Consider the following 20311-nt stretch of genomic DNA (forward strand, 5'->3'; position numbering starts at 1 on the left):
ACGCCTGAATCTGAACCAGATGGGGAGAAGACCCCTGCAACAGAGAGGTCACCAGTCAGCAAAAGGAGGCCACAAAGGATCAATCTGATGCTCGAGACTAGGAAAGAAGAGATCATGGCAAAAAGGAATGACTCTACTCAAAGAACATGGAGTCTGAACAAGCAAAAGGCTGTGAAACTAAAAACCCAGGTGGAACAACATAGCTTACCTGAAAAGGAAGCAATAGACCATTAAGGGCTCTTTCACACGGGCGATCCGATCAGATCCGCCTGTCAGTTTTTTTAGGCGGATCGGATCCTCCATGCAGCTCTATGGGGCAGCGGATGTCAGCGGAGACACCTCCGCTGACATCCGTATCCGATCCTGTCCGTGAAATCTGGACGGATGGAAACCCTATCTTTCCATCCGTTCAGGGATCGGATCGGATGAGAGCGGACAGATGGTCCGCTCTCATCCGATCCCCCATAGAGAGCAGCGGGAGCTGTGACACCTCCCTCTCCGCACTGCAAGCGGAGACGGAGCTGTCATCCCCTGGCTCAGCGGGGATCGGCGGATCGATCCCCGCTGAGCAGCACAGATCCGCCTACGGAGGCGGATCGTGTGAAAGAGCCCTTATATGATGTGGTCAACAGAAAAACAAACAAAACACACACAATATACCAGAACATGCCCCCAGGAGAACAGGTCTCCCTTGGATAAAAAAAACAGGTCCGCAAGAGAAGACCAGCCAGTCTACAAGTGAAAGCTTAAGCCTTAAATACTGAACCCAGAGGAGGCCAGGCAACAACTCTCACAAATGTCAAGCTCAAAAGAAATAGAAAAACCTAAAAATCATCACAGCATTATATCCCATGAGGATAGCCAAGTGAGTCCTATAACTGGTAGAGATCTCAAGGGTACAAACCCTGAAGTCAGTCAGACAAAAAGAGGATAGGGTGCATGAGAATGCAAAAATAAAAGCTCACATAAAATATTAAAGAGTTTATTCACTATATGAGCTTTTATTTTTGCATGAGCGCGGCTTACATTGGGGAGTAAGTGTTATTGGAGGCATCTTAAACCCGGCTGACTGGTATGGAGCAGCAAGAGGAATAATATTGAGCGTGTATGGGACTACTATATAGCTGCAACCTTTGGCAAGGGCCCTGCGTGCTCACAGATTTGGTGGATGTGCACTGAAGTAGCTGGAAACAGATTGAAAGTGATCCGCATGAATTTTGATATTTATATGAATGGTTTCTGGACTGAATTTGAAAAAAGCACAGATTAAAAACATTGGTGGTCGTGTTTTTAAAGTATCGTTAGGAGGCGGAGGTTGATCCATACATACAGTATAGAATTTTACGATTTTATATTTATTTTGTTGCATTTATACGTATGAATTCATGTCTTTAAATGATTTTGCACATTTAATTCTGACTATTTGATAATGCATTTTATAAGGGATAGCCGATATTTGTAAATTTAAGCACAATTAGTGTTATGCACCTGTTAGAGGCTTTCAATACTGAGGTGGTGACACTATTTGAATTTTTTTATTAGTTTTTTGTTTGCACGAAGGGCAGAGGTTAGATATTAATCTATCAAATTAGGTTTTGGGGAGTTTATAGCGTGGCACATGACCTTTTAGTTTAAGATTTGAAAGTTATTTCACTTTGAATACTGCTGCTAGTTTCTTCAATTTATTTCATTCTTATGCACTTTGGAGAGGAAAGCGCGAGGAATTATTCACTAATCATTTGTTCTTAGAAACCAGACTAAAACCCCTGGTATGGGGACTCCCCAGAAAACAGATTTCCTCTGGAGCAAGGGGAACAGATCACCCCAATCCCCCAAAGAGACCGATGGATTCTGCCAGGGATGTCCAGGTCCATAGATACTATGTTGATGGCTTGCCTCCAGCCCAGGATTCCAGCAACAGAGGGTAAAGCCAAAATGGGGCCAAGAGCCAACGAGAGACGAAAACATGTTAAAGCCTAAAGCCTCGTACACACGCACCGATTGTTGGCCGTGAATTTTCGGCCAACGTTCGATCGGCCGATTGACGGCTTGTTAGTATGATGCTTCCGACAACCGACTGCGACTTTTCAGCCGAACAAAATCTGGTGTGCATGCTATAAAATTTTTGTTGGCCGTCAACAGAACGATTGTTCGTCAGTCAGTACAGATTTCGGCAGAGAAAAATCAGATGAGCAAGACTGGGCATGCTCAAAGAAGAAAAAACACACGGAAAGTTAACCAGCACATGACATCTGAAGTTGGTTTTTGTTGGCCAATAAAATTTGTGTGCAGTCTAGAGAACATTTCAACCAACACAACAACACTGGACAAAAGACGGCCGATCGGTCGGCCGATAATCGTTGCGTGTGTACAAGGCTTAACTCTAGGTTTTACTGTATGTTACTTTAAAATAGTGTGTTTAGACAAAGCTGGTCCAAACAAACTATTTCTCGTAAAAAACTACTGAAGCTGCTGTTTAGCACTGTATAGATGGGGATGACACCAGAGCATGGGTAGAGCCTCTGTGGGCAGAATTCCCCAGGAGTCCACAGCGGACCTGGAGGACCCCTTTGGGTATTCTATTCTGTTAAGTGTAAGAATATTTTGGAGACCCTCAAAATAAGAAGGGTTTAGGTCTTAAAGATGGGAAGGCCCTAAATTTTTCCATGGGGAATTTCAGCTAGTTACTTGGAAGAGGCAAATGCAAGATTGCTTTTCCTGGTTTCTCTTTTCTCGCTTTGCTTCCTTTCTTCACCTCTTATTTCCTCCTCTCCCTGCCCCTCCCATATTCTTTATGAAGTTCTGTTATACATCCCTTGCAGTTTCGGTAGTTATCCGTCAGTTATATTTTGTCCATTTGGTTGTAGGCCCTGTCTGGGTCATTATGGCCTCCTGGGCTTTCTGTTGATCTCGGTTTTCTTTTTTCATACTTAACCTAGTTGCATTCTTATGCTGCCCTTCATCTGTATGTGTAGGAGGCTCTCACCTGCCACCTTTTTGTGAGACGTCCATGTTTATTGCCAGTAGTCACTTGATTTGCAGGATTGTCATTTCCTGGGTGCTCATTGATGCTGTGCAGACTTTATTGCATTGCCACTGATTTTGCATACTCTTGTGACCTTGTTATGCACTATTTTTGCACAGGTTTGTAAAATACCAATTTCTTTTTAAATAAAGGAATTACAAAAAAAAATAAAAAAAATACAACTGCTTTTTTTTTTTTTTTTTTTTTTTTTTAAGTATTTTTGTAATGAGCAATTGTGTCCTTAAAGCAGAGCTCCAGCCCACCCACCAAAAATGTAAAAGTCAGCAGCTACAGATACTGTAGCTGCTGACTTTTTCCATTAGGACACTTACCTGTCGAGGGATCCTAGGGTGTCCTCACCCAAGCCAATTCTTAAATCAGCTCTTGGGTGCTGGCGCCGCCATCTTGGGTAAGGGAAACCTACAGAGCATGTGCAAATCACACTGCACTTTAGCCTTTCGGGTGGAGTTTCACTTTAAAGTGTAAGTTTACCTTTACAGATGATCGGTATGGTGAACTTACACTGCCCCCCCCCCCCTTTCCGGTACTGCTGTACCAGTGTATCACAGTTACCCACTATTGGACACCTGGACCAGGATGCTGCTTCACCGGTCCGGGGATTTGAAATCCCTGCAGTTTAATCTGCTATCTGAACCGCTCAGCGTGTACGTATAGGAGGCAATCTAAATAGTCAGCCCCATCACATGGATGGCGCTGACCAATCAGCATCCATGTAGCCTGTCCTGTCAGCACTGGAGGAGAGGAAAGAAAGCAAGGAGGCTTTCAAATCCCTGGACTGGTGAAGTGGCGTTCTAGTACCTGGCAGCGGGGGATTGTGGGACACTAGTACAGCGGGACCAGGGGGATGGAATTAGGAGGTTTTCCGTAAAAGGTGAACTTACCCCTTAAGTAGGATAACTAAATGGTGTAGATCTTGGGTGCTCAACCTGTGGGCCTCCAGCTGTTGCAGAACTACAAGTCCCCATCTTGCCTCTGCCTTTGGAAGTCATACTCGTAACTGTCAGCAGCTTGCACTGCCTCATGGGACTTGTCGTTCCACAACAGCTGGAGGGCCACAGGTTGCGCACCCATGGTGTAGATGAAAACAAATGTACCTGGAAGTCATTAATCAATGTCCAACAGCAGTCTTGCCAGCACTTTGCAGAAAAAGGAGTATGGACTCAATAAAAACCCCAAATCACCTGAATGTGAACAGATTAGTGGCATATGAAATATACAAACGTCTATATAACCTCTGCTCCTCAATTCAATAAGAGAATGAATACAAAGTGTGACACCGAACTACAAGTGGACAAACTAATGAACCATCAATGAAGTAAGTCATTCTAGACCAGGGATATACAAACTGTGGCCCTCCAGATGTTGCAGAACTACAAGTTCCATGAAGCATAGCAAGTTTTGCAACAGCTGGAGGGCACAGCTTGCATATCCCTGTTCTAGACTAAGAGACAATCCTACATTATGAAAAGCAGGGAACAAATGACTGTCCAGGAGAACCTATGGTCAGACACAAAAAGATAAAACACAGTAATATGTGCCAGGTAAAAATAGCAGACAGCCTCACAAATTCAGTCGGTTTGCACCATGTTTGTAATTTCACATTCACTGGTGTCTAGAGTTAAATAACCACACTTTCAATCCTATATCCAATGTGAGGATAAGAATTCTAGCTACAAGTCAAAAAAGTAAAAACATTAATAAAAACACAACCAGAATTCATTACCTTAAAAACGTCTCCTGAAGTTTTTGGGGCATGGCTGCAAAATCGAAGTCACAGTAAGACTGAGGAAGAAAAACTTCCATATTCTTATGAACTTCCACTGGAGGATTAGTCATTATAGGGGCTGCACTCCCAAAAAATGGGTACGAATACCTGAATAGAAAAAAACAAAACCAGTAAGTATGAGTTTAAAAAAGAAAAAATATGCTTGGCAACTTTTTTGTAACATGCTACGTTGCAATTGCTTTGATTTTAGTTGCTATTGCTACTGCTGTGATGTGGATTACTAACTTTACAAACAAGAAGGATTTCTTTTCCCCTTTTGGATAAAATAAGCAAAGGTTGTCTGTATCCCTTTATTTGTCCTGGTGAACATTAGATTTTGGATAAAATAAGAAAAGGGTTATCTGTGTACTTGCTGGGGAGCTTGGCCTTCTTTTGTACTGGTGACCATTTTCATTGCGATTAAGTTTAAGACAAACCTACATTTTGAATTGCCAGTGGAACAATTATAGAAATCTTTCAACAGAGATACTTTCGCCATTGATAGCTATGTAAGGCTACATCCACACAGGTGGCTGGTGGTGCATAGTTTGCTGCATTCAGAGGCACCTAAACACCACCTACGGATGCCGCAGCACATATAAAACTGTGTCCAGACGTCCGTAGTAATACTGACCCTGGGTGCACAATGTCTATGTCCAGGATCAGTCGGTGGCTCTATTTGCATGTACCGCTCAGATGATTGATTACATGTAAATAGTGGCAGTACTATCCATTAATTTACACAAAGTACAAAATCTAAACAGCTGCCACTGACAGTTGCTGCTGTTTGAACACAGTGTGCGCAGGAAAAGTTTAGGACCCCCATCAAGATTCTCACCAGTGGCACTCCCTGTGCAGCCATATGAATGTAGCCTTCCCTTCCTTTGGATAGATCTCCTCTCACTTCCTGTTTTTCAAGGAACTGATAGTCAACTCATTACTGAGATACGGTGACGCTGAGTACGCTTTCTAGAACTCACTGCAGGACACGGGCAGAACACAGCGTTGATGCGGTGAGAGTGTTACAGTGTACACAGTATCCAACGGAGTGTATTATCATGAGGATCGTTTGCGTTTTGAATATTGAATGTAAGCAGATTTGATGAAGGGTGAGGGGGTGTGCAGTGTTACTAATTTATCAATAAATTTTTAAAACGGCATCACGCTATTGGTCCCCCTTCTCTTTTCTCACATAATCCTGACGCTTATGTCCATATGATCTTTGGAAATATGTACTGAACTGCACGAGTACATTAGGAGAGGAGAACTCTGGCGAGCTGGTGTACTATTAAGGAATTGATCAGTGAAACAAAGCAGGAGAGTATTGGTGGAAAACCCATTTATTCAAAGGCTTACGTAGATTATTATCTGGTGAGTGCCCACTACCTTAGAGGGGAGCACACATGGTGTGGTGGAAAGACACTGTCCATCTTGAGAATTTTGTTATCACCTGGATGAGCACCAATGGCATGGACTATATGAACTGTCTATTACTGTTTATTGCCTATCTTTATATACCTCACCATTCAAAGGATACACATCAGCACTGCTAAATGTTATTAGCTAAATGTGCCTAGATGGACATTACGTTTAGTGACATTTTTTATTTGTAATATCAAGAATTTAAATATAAAATGTATTGTGGACCATTATCGGAACCTTTTGAAGCAGTGGTATAAATCTTGCTGACTGCATTATTGGTGCATATTTGGTCAGTTTTAAAAAAAACACACCAAAAATGCACCTCCTCATTGAAATGTATTGAAGATGCAGTAAGAACACATCAAAAATGCACCCGTGTTGCGTTTTTGATGCATTTTTTGAGTCAAATAACCTAAGAAAAAAACACAGCATATCCACAGTAACATCGCAACAAAATCCTGATGAAATTGTTGGTGCTTTTGGCAGCCATTGTCAGCATCTTTTTTTCTCTTGGCACAATGCAGAAAACTTTATTTTTGGCTGCAGAAATTTCGGTGCATCACCAATGGAAACCATTTAAACGTGAAAGACAGATGTGAGAAAAATAATTAATTGTAAATGAAAGGAACACACATTGCATCAGCACTTAAAGTCACTGACTGGGCACAAAAGGTGAGAATTTGGAGCCCGGACTTTACTATTACTTTCTAAATTGCAAACCCATTCTGCGTGAGGGTCTTATAAAGAACTTAAATCTGTATTACACTTGAAACCAAACATTTTACATATTGCAGCTTGCCAATCTTCGATGTGGTGGCTGCATTCTTTTTTTTTTTTTTTTTTTTTTTAAAGAAGTTTTCTCCTTGGGTCCTTGACCAGTAAAACAGTCTGTGCCTTATTGTGCTTATGATCAGGATGGACGAGCAACAGAGATATCTTTGGGCAATGGTATTGTTAATTTGGGGGGAGGGTTGAATTAGATATACAAGCAGATTTAGATTCTCTGACAAATTGAAGCCAAACTCCAGATTACACTTTATAAGTTACAGCAACATTTTTTTTTTCTTTTGGGATTAAAGTTTTACATAAATACTAGCCAAACATTGTAGGCCCCGTGTCAGTGTTAAATGCTTTGTCTAAGCCCTCTAACTACTACATTTACAGGACGGTATATTCTGTTGAAAAACAACAGACCTATTGGCTGAATCACCAGGTTAAAAAAAAAAAAAATGAAAAAAAAGATAAGCAATCTAGCCACCACATCTAAGATTTCATACACTGCAAAATACATCTCTGCTTTTGGGTTTAATACAGCTTTAAAGTAAAACTGGCAAAAAAATGGATTTTGTATTTACCGTAAAATCATTTTCTCGGATGTTCATTGACGGAGTCAGATCCATATCTTCTGGACCCTTGAGTTTATGCTGCCCCCTACAGGAATAAGACACTAGGTGGAAAAAAAAAAAGTTTGACTACGCCTATAGGGCAGTCCCAGGGGGGTATAATCCCACTACTTGCAATAGGTCTTGAGTTTTGGAAAAAGCTTTGTCAAAAGAACATATAACCCAACTCAATAGAGGGGTGGGTGCTGTGTCCGTCAATGATCATCAGAGTAAAGGATTTTACGGTAAGACAAAAATTCAGTTTTCTCTTGCATTCATTAACGGACACAGATCCATATCTTCTGGACCCTTGGGACGTCCCAAAGCAGTGTCAACATGAGGGATGGGAAGAACACAGCAATAAACACACTTCCCAAAAGACGAAACTGTAGCCAACCAGGTAAAACAGGAGTTCAACCAGGAACAACTGGCACTCACCTGACAAAAAATACACCCTCAAAAAGGACTAATCCTCTCCCACAGCGGCCTGCAAAACCTTGTGGCCAAAGGCAGCATCCGCAGACGCCAACACATCCACCTTATAAAATTTCATGAAAGTGTGCACTGACGACCAGGTGGCCATCTTGCAAACCTGCACCACTGACGCCTGATGATGGAAGGCCCAAGAGGCACTAAGCGCCCTTGTAGAATGTACCTTAAGAGGGAAAGGAGGATCCTGACCGTTGATGGAATAGGCCTGCATCGCCGTCTGTCTGAACCAACTGGAAATGGTCACAGGAGACACAGCCAGCCCCTACGGGGTCCATCCGTAAGGACAAATGGGGAATCCGACTTTCCGAACTACTCAGTCGCCACCAGGTACACCCCAATTGCCTGAACCACATCCAAAGAATGCAAGGTAATCTCTTTAGGGTGTTTAGGCTTAGGACACAAGGAAAGCAACACAATACAGAGACGACCTTAGGAAGGAACGACTGGCAGGGAGGAAGCACCAAATTGTCTCTATGAACCACCAGGTAAGGTGGACAAAACAAAGCAGCCAACTCCAGTACCCTACGCGCAGAAGTAATAGCCACCAAGAAGGCTACCTTTCTGCGACAAAGTAAACAGGAGGAAGCTCACAAATATTTTCAAAAGGCAGTTTCTGAAGAGCCGACAGCACCAAATTGAGGTCCCACAGAGGTAACAGAAACCTCATGGGGGGGGGGGGAGCCAGGTGGCGGACCCCCTGAACAAGGGTGTGAACCAATTTTGTTTGTGGCGAACAGGTGCTGAAAGAAAAAAATCGCCAGGGCCAACATCTGGTCTTTGATGGTACCCAAGGCCAAACACTGATCTACACCTCTTTGGAGAAACTCCAAGACACCGAAAAGGAATAGGGGGAAACCCCCCTCCCCCCCCCCCCCGACACCCCTCTATCCTTCAGCACCTGGCTTTCAATAGCCAAGCCGTTAAAGCCAGCGACTGTAAAGCAGGAAGTAAGATGAGCCCTTGAGCTAAGAGATCTTCCCCGAGAGCGAGTCTCCAAGGGACATCGGCAACCAGCCGTACCAGGTCTGCATTCCAAGACCTGCAAGGCCAGTCCACTGCAAGGCCACTAGGATGACTGGAATCCTTTCTGCCAATATATCAGAGGGGTATATCAGAGGAAATGCGTATATCAGACTATACTGGCCCCAAGGGGCCACCAGAGCGTCTGTGGCGTCAGCCAGAGGATCTCAAGACCTTAATACGAACCACTGCACCCACCTGTTCTACCCAACCCGGAGAGACAGTTGATGAAACCCCTCCAGGGTGGAGAAACCATTCTGCCGACTGAGGTAGTCGGCCTGCCAATTTTTCTCTCCTGGAATATGCACAGCAGAGATGGCTGGAACAAAGCGTGCTGCCCACCTTGGAATGCTGGCTAATTCCTGGGCTTCTAGGGGACATTTGGTGCCCCCTTGATTGACCTATGCCACGGCCGTGGCATTGTCAGATTGAATCCTTATCAGGTGCCCCTGCAGACGATCCGTCCATTGAGTCAGGCAAAGCCTGATCGCCTGAATTTCCAGGCTATTGATCGGTAGGCTGGACTCCTTCAGAGTCCAAACCCCCTGAGCACAGGGATTTTCCTTGGTGAAGCGCCATAGAGCGGAGCCACCAGATCAGGGACCCCCTTGTACCCTGGCTCAGCAGGTTTAGATTGTCTAGAGACTGTTGATTCTTGTTCCATTTGGGCAGGAATCTCCTTTTACAGAGATCTGGTATGGAACTGAGCAAACAGAACCGCTTCGAAGGTGGAGACAATCAGGCATGCAGGTCCTGAGAGATGACCGCCAGGTGGACAACAGGAGCTGGTGCATTGGCCGGGAAACGAACCCGGCCTCCCGCGTGGCAGGTGAGAATTCTACCACTGAACCACCAATGCTACAGTTCTCACAGGAACAGGATTGATTGAAGTTAACACAGGAACAGAACAGAAAATAAAACAAGCTAAAAAATTCCATTTAAAAAAGGAAAACTTGCTAGGGCCTGAGATCCCAGCAAGTAACTAGGTCCCTACTCCTGACTAGGCAGAAAAAAAAAAAACTTAAGACCTATATTAGGAAATGGGAGTATACCCCCTGGGACTGCCCTATAGGCGTAGTCAACTTTTTTCCACCTAGTGTGCTAGTCCTGTAGGGGGGCAGCATAAACCCAAGGGTCTAGAAGATATGGACCTGTGTCCGTCAATGAACGAAAGATAAACTTTTTTTTATTGTTAAAATTAGAGTGGAGAGGGATTAGAACTGTTTTTTTTTTTTTTTTTTTTTTTGCTGTCTGTGTCCCTATTAAGAAGATTCAGCCTCTTTATTTGTCCTATTTAACATTATCATTGAAAGTTTAAGTAAAGAAAATCCCAAATTTGGAGTTGTCCCCAGAAAAGTTAGAGGGGAAACCTTCCAAAGGGGACATTAGTTCTGGTGACCTGGAGGCCCCCAAGCAATTCACTTAATTTGCAGGGATTTCCTCCCACTTCCTGTATGGTTATGGAACAGGAAGTGGAGGAAAGTCTCTGCAATGAAATACAGATGGAGGAAAAAAAAAAACTGACAGTGATTATAACCCTCCCATGCTCTATCCAAAATGAAAAAAATAAATAAATAAAGTAGCACTATAGGCAAAACTTTTTTTAAGTCAGAGAAATATTTTTTTTACAAAAAAGGTCAGCAACAGCAGGCCCATATTTCAATCTGTACAGGTATCCATTTTTTGCTCTGTGTATGAAAATACAATATGAAAGAGTTAGAACCTTAGTATGCAGTTTACAGGGAACCCAACATCAACATTATGGATACTTCTAAGGTCAAGCGAGAAGCAGAAATGGTGTGCCGCTGGTGGAACTGCGATCTTCTGTCCAGAAGTAGATTCAGACAGACTCCGGACAGCCTCTGGAGCACTCTGGGGTCGAGGTGGTGGGGACTGAACACCTGAGAACAGAAAATCAGAACCCTTTAATGCTCATATAATGCAATCACCTAAATCATTCGACATAAGTCACTTCATCCAATAGTTGTATAAAAGAATAAGATGTAAAACTAACTCCAATTAATTCTATTCGTCAAGCAAGCTTACAATGAACTTTCTTAAAAAATGTTTCTTCATATGCTCAGTTTGAATTGTTCGGGTTGTGACAGATCTACTTTGAAGTAGTGACTCTTTAAACTGGCATGGTGCTGTAAAAAAAAAAAAAAAAAAAGTCAGGTCTTTTCTGAAGACAAAATTGGAGACAGAATGAACTTTGATAGCGGAACACTGGCCATCTCCCCTCCACCTCGGCTTGCTGCAAACGAGATAAAATCGTTTGAGATGGAAAGAATAGGAAGTCTCATCAAGTCAAACAGAATTGTTTTAGAATGTAAGAGTACAAAGCCTATACATTCATCCAGCTATTTATCCATCAATCGCACTCAGCTACCCATCCATCCAACTATCCCACTGGACTGGTGACGACTAGGCCAAGAAGCACAGGGGGTAACCCTCTAGGAGGCCCTAAAGTGCTAATTGGGGAGCCAGAAAAAAGGGAGCTAAGCCTTACCAGCCAATGAGGTAGCAGGACCTGAGGGGGCCCAAATGAGTATGCATCCAATTAAAGAAATCTTAGCAGTGATGCTGTCCAAAATTGAAATATCGCTGAAAATGGATATTTTGCAGCAGTTCATGCGGAGATCGGACAGGTCCTTGGTCAAGTGGATGAGATGGAAGAAAGGCTAGACATGCATGACCAAATGCTGGAGGACCTGAGCGAGCAGATGAAGTCCCTGCAGACAGCTAATAAAGTCCTTCTATACAAAATTGAGGATCAAGAAAACCGAAGCCAGCGTAATAATTTGCATATAAGAGGCTTACCGGAAAAGTATAAAGAAAAAAAAAAACGCTGGCAGTAATGCATGGGCTATTTAATTATATGCTGGGAAAAAAGATCTCAGAAATACTAATAATTGACAGAGTGCATAGGGTGATATGGTACCGAAGTCAAGCTGTTCGACACCCCAAGAGATGTAATAGTGAGGTTCTATTACGTGGAGGTGAAATCAATAATAATGAAAAAAGCATAGCACTCTACAGGAATCCCCTTCGAAGAAGTAAACTTACAGATATATGCTGATGCATATCGGTGGGGTTTCCCAGCTTGTCTTGAGGGAAAAAAGGATAGCCACACTGCATAGCTGAGATTCCCTGAAGACTTAAGGGACTTCTGTAGCAAGCTAGTTCTATCACCCCCAGTCCTTCCGGGTTGAGAAGAGAATATGGAAACATTAACACCCTTAAGGAACAAGCAGTGGACTCAGATCGAGGGAAGAGGGGGAGGAGGGAAGGGGGAGGAGGATGTGAAAGGGGACAGAGAGACAATCTTTTCTAAAAATGGGGCCTGGTCAGATCCCCCCCCCCTTAACTGTCTAACTTCATCACTCTACAGGTGGGGAACAGGGGAGGGAATTTTGAGTTTAAGAGATGTTTAAAGTAAGAGGCGGGACATTGGGAAGCTAAAATTTAAAGTGAAGAAAGGGGAAAGTTTAATGCAGGTGGCGGGAGAGATGAATAGGGATTGGAGGGCTCAGGGATCCAGCGGATAGGGGGGGGGGGGAATCAGAAACGCTAGGAGAGGTTACCCCCTAGAAGGCGACACTCGCTAGTGCTTCCCAATCCGAATACTGAACAGGACTCGAAAACTTGTTCAAACCCTTCATAGGGATATGCTTCCTGGGAGGGGGTATGTGCATGTGTTTTTTTTATTCCCTCTCCCTTTTCCTCCCCTAGGACCTTTCTTAAGAAAAAGGCGTGACAACGGGGGGGGAGGGGGGGGGGCAGACTGTTGTCTCTACTTTACATGGTTCTATGGCGACTCAACTTCGAGCCCCTCACAAGGAGTAGTTATTGGATTTAATAGGAGCATGGTGTTTGTATTAGGAGAGCAGCTGGAAGATCCCAAGGGATGGTTTCTATTAATTAAGGGGAGACTATTTAAAATAGAATGCACTATTGCAAAGATTTACTCCACCAATAGGGAACCAAATAAGTTCTTGAAGAAAACCCTGGAAATGTTGATGGAATTTAAAGAAGGGAAACTTGTTGTAGCAGAAGATCATACGTATGTAGATGGATTCCTCGGCATGCTACACGTGTCTTCCAGCACAATGGCAGAACAAAATAAAGAGATTATTAGCAGAGTACCAGCTTGTGGATGCTTGGAGGATTAGACATCCCCGAGGTTAGGGATTATACTTCTTATATTAATATATAGTCAATCCTTGAATATGACCTTGAATATGATCCTTGAATATGACTGAGGAATAATACCAACTGCTAGTCTCTCTTAAAGATGCCGTTATTATGACCATTACACACTCTGAAGATGCCCCAATAGTGATTCAATTAGAGGTGCTGCCAGAGGCATCTAAAGAAATTAATAGGAAACTTGATGACTCTCTCATCCAGGATCCCAGGGTAATTTAGGAGATAAGAACAGAAGTTGGAGGGGTTTTTTCTCTATAAATGATACACCAAAAATCTCACACCCCACTTTGTGGGAGTCACACAAGGCTTAAATAAGAGGGATAATAAAAAGGCATAGGAATTGGAAGATATTCGGGAGCTGGAGCAACAGACCAGGCCCAAAAGGTATTCCAAAAAAGCAGAAATGAATAGAAAAAAAAAAAAAGGGGGAGCTAGCTGCACTTCTGGAACAAGAGACAAAACAGGCTTTCCATATAGTCTGGTACCAATGAGGAGGAACAAGCCTGGTAAATGGCTGGCAAGAGCAGTGAGGAAGAAAAAAAACACATCCTTTATCCCAAAAATAATAAATGATAAAGAAAAAGTGCATTCATCTCCAGGGGGTAGGCTTGTAATACAGGAGTACCTTCAGGGGGAGTAAAGCTCAAAACAGTGCCTAAAGACAAGTTAGAACATTTAGAGGGCCAGATCACACAGCAGGAGGTGGTAAGGGCAATAAAGAGCATGTCTTTGGGAAAAAGCCCAGGACCAGATGGGTTCTCGATCCTGTACTATAAAAAGGTTCCCAAAAATCTTGGTCTCCCAATTGTGCAATTATCTGAACGTGCTGGGAGAGGGGGAGAACTTGCAGAAAGAGTCATTGTTGGTTTATATAGCTCTTCGGCCCCTTTTACGCGTGGGAGTCCGTTGGTGGACTCCGTTTTTCTCAGCGGGGGATCGATCCGCCGATGCCCTGCTGAGCAGGCGGATGGCAGCTCTGTCTCCGTGCTGTGTGCGGAGACAGAGCTGTCAGGTCCCCGCTGTTCTCTATTGGGGAATCGGATGAGAACGGACCCCCCTGTCCGATCCCATCCGATCAGCCAGACGGATGGAAAATAGGGTTTCCATCCGTCTGGATTTGACAGACCGGATCGGATGTCAGCGGACATGTCTCCGCTGACATCCGATGCATGGGGCATCCATTCAGATGCGCCTGAAAAACTGACAGGTAGATCTGAACAGTCCGCTAGTGTGAAAGGGGCCTTATTTTGAAAGGGGGGGGTGAGGACCCTGCGGCTCCTACGAGCTAAAGACCTATTTCACTGTTAAACACCAATTAAAAGATCTTTGCCAAAATAATAGCAGAAAGACTAAAACCATTGTTGCCAAGATGGATCCACAATAATCAGGTAGGATTTGTGACATAAAGGGAGGAGAGGGATAACTGCCTTAAGTCATTATTTTTGATACATGTAGCAAAAAAAAGAGAGGCCCCGGTCATACTCCTGTCGATAGATGCTAAAAAAGGCATTTGATAGGGTAGACTGGGGTTTCATGTAAGAAATCTTGAGACATCTAGACATTGGCAACAGGATGAGGCGATGGATTGCTGCATTCTACCATCATCCAACGGCAAAAATTAGAGTAAATGGTAGTCTATCCCCCCCCCTTCAAATAATTTAATGGTACTAGGCAAGGATGCCCTCTCTCCCCAATGCTGTTTATAATAGCTTTGGGATCTCTGCTGTAGAGCTACACGATCCTGGATCAATTGAGAATCACAATTTTTTTGCTTAGAAAAAAAACATCACTATTCTCGGCGTAACATCATGTTTTACATTATACAAAAAATTGGACTAACTTGTTTAGGTTTTTCAAATTCATTAAAGTGTATTTTTCCCCAAAAAACTGCATTTAAAAAGACTTCTGAACAAATACAATGTGACATAAAAGATTTCAACGATCTCCATTTTATGCTCTAGGGGCTTTGCTAAAAAAAAAAAAAAAAAAAAAATTATATACAGTATCTCACAAAAATTAGTACACCCCTAATATTTTATTATACCTTTTCATGTGACAACACTGAAGAAATTACACTTTGCTACAATGTAAAGTAGTGAGTGTACAGCTTGTATAACAGTGTAAATTTGCTGTCCCCTCAAAATAACTCAACACACAGTTATTAATGTCTAAACCACTGGCAACAAAAGTGAGTACACCCCTAAGTGAACCTGTCCTAATTGGGCCCAAAATTTCAATATTTTGTGTGGCCACCCTTATTTTCCAGCACTGCCTTAAACCTCTTGGGTAAGGAGTTCACCACAGCTTCACAGGTTGCCACTGGGGTCCGCCTTCACTTCTCCATGACGACATCACGGACCTGGTGGATATTAGAGACCTTGCGCTCTTCCACCTTCCCTTTCAGGATGCCCCACAGATGCTCAATAGGGTTTAGGTCTGGAGACATGCTTGGCCAGTCCATCACCTTTACCCTCAGCTTCTTTAGCAAAGCAGTGGTCTTCTTGGAGGTGTGTTAGGGGTCATTATTATGTTGGAATACTGCCCTGCGTCCCAGTCTCCAAAGGGAGGAGGATCATGCTCTGCTTCAGTATGTCATCGTACATGCTTGTAATCCTGGTTCCCTCAATGAATTGTAGCTCCCCAGTGCCGGCAGCACTCATGCAGCCCCAGATCATGACACTCCCACCACCATGCTTGACTGTAGGCAAGACACACTTGTCTTTGTACTCCTCACCTGGGTGCCGCCACACACGCTTGACATCTACTGAACCAAATAAGTTCATCTTGATCTCATCAGACCACAAGACATGGTTCCAGTAATCCATGTCGTTCGTCTGATTGTCTTCAGCAAACCGTTGCAGGCTTTCTTGTGCATCATCTTTAGAAGAGGCTTCCTTCTGGGACGACAGCCATGCAGACCAATTTGATGCAATGTGCGGCGTATGGTCTGAGCACTGACAGGCTGAGCTCCCACCCCTTAAACCTCTGCAGCATCTGCTGGCAGTACTGACATGTCTTTTTCCCAAAGACAACCTCTGCATATGACGCTGAGCATGTGCACTCAACTCGTTTGGTCAACCATGGCAATGCCTATTCTGAATGGAAAACTGTCCCGTTAAACCGCTGTCTTGGCCACCATGCTGCAGCTCAGTTTCAAGGTCTTGACAATCTTCTTATAGCCTAGGCCATCTTTATGTAGAGCAACAATTCTTTTTTCAGATCCTCAGACAGTTCTTTGCCATGAGGTGCCATGTTGAACTTCCAATCACCAGTATGAGAGCGTGAGAGCGATAACACCAAATTTAGTACACCTGCTCACACCCGACACCTTGTAACACTAACAAGTCACATGACACCAGGGAGGGAAAATGGCTAATTGGGCCAATTTGGACATTTACACTTAGGGGTGTACTCACTTATGTTGAGCGGACAGCAAATCTACACTTTTATACAAGCTGTACACTCATTTCTTTACAGAGTTTACCAAATTGTCATTTCTTCAGTGCTCTCACAGGAGGAAAAAGATTTACAAAAAGATTAGGGGTGTACTTACTTTTGTGAGATAGTGTGTGTGTGTGTGTGTGTGCGCGTGTGTGTATGTATGTATGTATGTATGTATGTATGTATGTATGTATGTATGTATGTATATATATATATATATATATATATATATATATATATATATATATATATATATATATATATATATATAAATGTTTGGGGGTTCTAAGTAATTTTCTAGCAAAAAATACTGATTTGAATTGGTCCCCACCAGAATCGGATCGCATTGGTGTACACACCTATGCGATCCGATTCATGTCCAAACTGACAGTTCGCACTGCGATATACAAACTGTACAAACTGAGGGTGTCTGACTTTGTATTGACACTCCTAGTGATTCACATATGGCAGTGTGAATTGCCTGCAAAACGGTTGCGATACGGGAACCCTCAGTGAATTCACAGGGTTCCCGCATTGCATATTTGTGGACCGGTGTAACATTAAAAAACCCTACCTTGTGAAAATTCCCTACCCTCGTCACTTCCTGTGCACATACGAAATGGAACAGCTGAGCAGCTTCCCATTGCACATGCTCATAGCTGCGGAGGTTAGGGAATTTTCACGGAGTAGCGTTTTGTAATGTTACACCGCATTAGCTGTTGCCGCGAGTACATAAATCATCTCCGCTCCAACCCCTGTGACTTCCCTGATCTCGGCTCCAAAATGTAAAAGCGACGGCGGGTCTATGAATATATAAATCAGATTACAGGAGAACATACACAGGTAGAACTTTGGAGAAGCTTGTTTCATGGCACAGAAAAAAAACAAGAAACCAATACAAAAATACAGTACTGTAGTGCTGCATTTAATAAATGCGGCACTAAAGTCTGAAACTGAGATTTTGGCGAATGCCAGAAGTCCCATGTGTAAGAGAATGGGCCATAAAGGTTGATTGGTTGAGATCCATTGAAGAAACAATGCATACAGTAGAGGACTCCCTAGGGAAATATAACACTATCTGGGGGAAGTGGTTGGAGTTTAAAAAATATACAGGGTATATGGACATGCTGGATGTCGGAGGTGCCTGACAGATTTGGGTCACGACACTGGATTTCCAGGTCTAAGAGGAGTGGTCACGACCATAGAATGGATATGAAAGAGAACGCTTGAGCTTTGGAAGGGGGGAGACTTAGAAGGAGTGCATTTGTCAGGCGATGAAATAGGCGGCAAAATGTTTGTCTGACATGCGGCTTTTGGGGTGCCATTAAAATGAACACCCAAAAGCGCGTTGCACGTATAGACACGGTTTTAGCGTGATCTGGAATTGCTCTGCATTGCTCAGGCATGAATGGGGCCTAAAAAGACAATACAGTATAACTATATGGCGAGAAAATATTTCTCCATTAACACGTGAGTTGGATGGAGGAATTCATCCAGCTGTGCCATTGTATTCTGACAGTGGGACTCACAAATACACTGTCAGAACACACTGCTCAACGGCTGCAGCCAAGGAAAGAAAATTTTTTTTTTTTTTTTTTGGGGAGGGGGTAGGGTTTCATAATGGCAATGTGAAATGTCTTGTATTGATGATTAATTTTGTGTAAACTTTTTTTGCGTTTAAAGAATATTATAATAAAAAAAGTAAGCGTGTCGTTTTTAGAAACATTTAACTGTGACAATGTGATTACTGAGTTCATGGAAAGCATGCAGTAAAGAAAAACACTACTGAGAAATGCATGTAATGGTGCCATTGATAGCCTTCTGAAAAAGCCAATTACATGGTCTTTGGCTTCGGTACTTTTTTTTTTTTTTAATCAAAAATCTGGAACAAGGATGCATGGTCACATAAACAAGTTACATGATTCTGATCTGTATACCTGTGATGGGGCAGTCAGAATCTACTCTTGAACAGCCTGCCAGCTGGTATTTTCAAAGGGAGGTCCGCAATAGAAGCATCTATATTTCTTCCAGTAAGCATTTGCAGTGCAGTATTAAATTCAAACTAAAGAAAATGTCCCCATATTTATGTGTGGGACAGAAGTTTAATGGAATATACCGCAATCAGAATTAATTACCTTGAAGAGGAAGCTCACATGATGCTGAAAATTCTGGCCTGGTCTGTGGCTGAGAAGGAGCGGGCTCTGCTTGCACAGACTTTAAGCTTTCCATATCATTGTCTGTGTCTTCATCTTTGGTTGGAGGGGAATCACTAAATACTGGAGGTTGCGCTGGCACTTCTTTTGAATTCTTCTGTGGTGTCGATGGATCTATCCTCACCGCAACACTCTCAATTTTTTCATTAAAATGGTGTGAAGACTAAGTAACAAATAACAAAAAGACATATTACAATTATGGAGAAAAGTGCAGTTTTTCCAAGTTAATGGTCAAAGTACTCCACCTAGTTACCTGTAGGCTGGCCTCCTTATGCAAACTTATAGATACCCCAATTGTTGGGGAACTTTCCACCGGCACAGATGACATGTTCTGCTTGGCTCTATTAGGTGGGGTGAGGATGAAAGCACCTTCGACAACTACAGGGTGGTGCTCGATTTCTGTGCTGGCCTTCTTTAGCAGATCTGTCAAAGGGATATCTGTACTGCCAAGAGACTGATCGCCACAACACAAATGGATCTTAAGTGGGGCGGAAACAGAAAAAAAAAGGTTTAGATTATAGAATATCAACAAGTGTAACAGCAGACTTTAAAGTAGAAGTTCACCGAAAACCAAACTAGCTCTAAACCTACTCGCAACCACATTTTAGATTTAATCCATCTAATCCTGTATAAAAAAAAAAAAAAAAAATCGCTATACATACCTTTTCTGAGGCAGCTTCATACCAGTCTCCAGCGGTGGATGCTTTGTGCAGGAGAGAACCATTAACGCCTGGGAAGTGACATCACCCATAAAGAGTTACTATGGGGCTTAAGTTGTCGGCTGCCTCTCCTGGACACACCTACACAGTGAAGCCACCACTGACAGCTCAGCATGGGACTGGAGCAGCTGCAGAACAAGCTAGTAAAGCAATTTTTTCTTTACCGGGCTAGATAGATTCGTTTGAGAATATGACTAAGTAGGTTTAGAGCTAGTTAGGTTATGACTGAACTATCAAGTAGTGATTAAATTATGTATTTTTTTTATTCACTGTATCACTTGTTTTTTTTGGGGCATATTTTTTGTGCAGTGTTCTATAGCACTTAACACCCTTCAGCACTTGTCTCTTTTTGGAGTATTGTCAATGGTGTGTTTATCGATTGTTCTCAGTTTCTACTAATTTATTCATTCAGGATTGAGATATCTATCTATCTATCTATATATCTCTATCTATCTATCTGTATCTATATACACACACACACACATTTATCCACATTTGTACCTATCACTTCCATGATTATTGTCTATAATTACTGCCTTGTTGCAGTGTTTAACACTTTTCACCCTTTAGCACGTCACTTTTTGTAGTACATAAATATACTG

The 20311-nt window shown here is 42.8% G+C and overlaps 1 protein-coding gene across 1 annotated transcript in view; it reads right to left on the reverse strand.

Annotated features, from left to right (window-relative positions):
- The window catches only part of CEP120 (centrosomal protein 120), a 273530-nt gene that overhangs the window by 188648 nt on the left and 64571 nt on the right, over positions 1–20311 (reverse strand). Inside the window, exons 7-10 of the mRNA XM_082243777.1 lie at positions 19244–19468; positions 18913–19153; positions 10851–11028; positions 4770–4919 (exon numbers count right to left, since the gene is read on the reverse strand). Coding sequence (XP_082099903.1) covers positions 4770–4919; positions 10851–11028; positions 18913–19153; positions 19244–19468 — 794 coding nt within the window. The remainder of the gene's footprint in view (positions 1–4769; positions 4920–10850; positions 11029–18912; positions 19154–19243; positions 19469–20311) is intronic.

The sequence above is a fragment of the Pelophylax lessonae genome (assembly GCF_965119305.1).
Source record: "Pelophylax lessonae genome assembly, chromosome: 1".
Classification (NCBI taxonomy): Eukaryota; Metazoa; Chordata; class Amphibia; order Anura; family Ranidae; genus Pelophylax; species Pelophylax lessonae.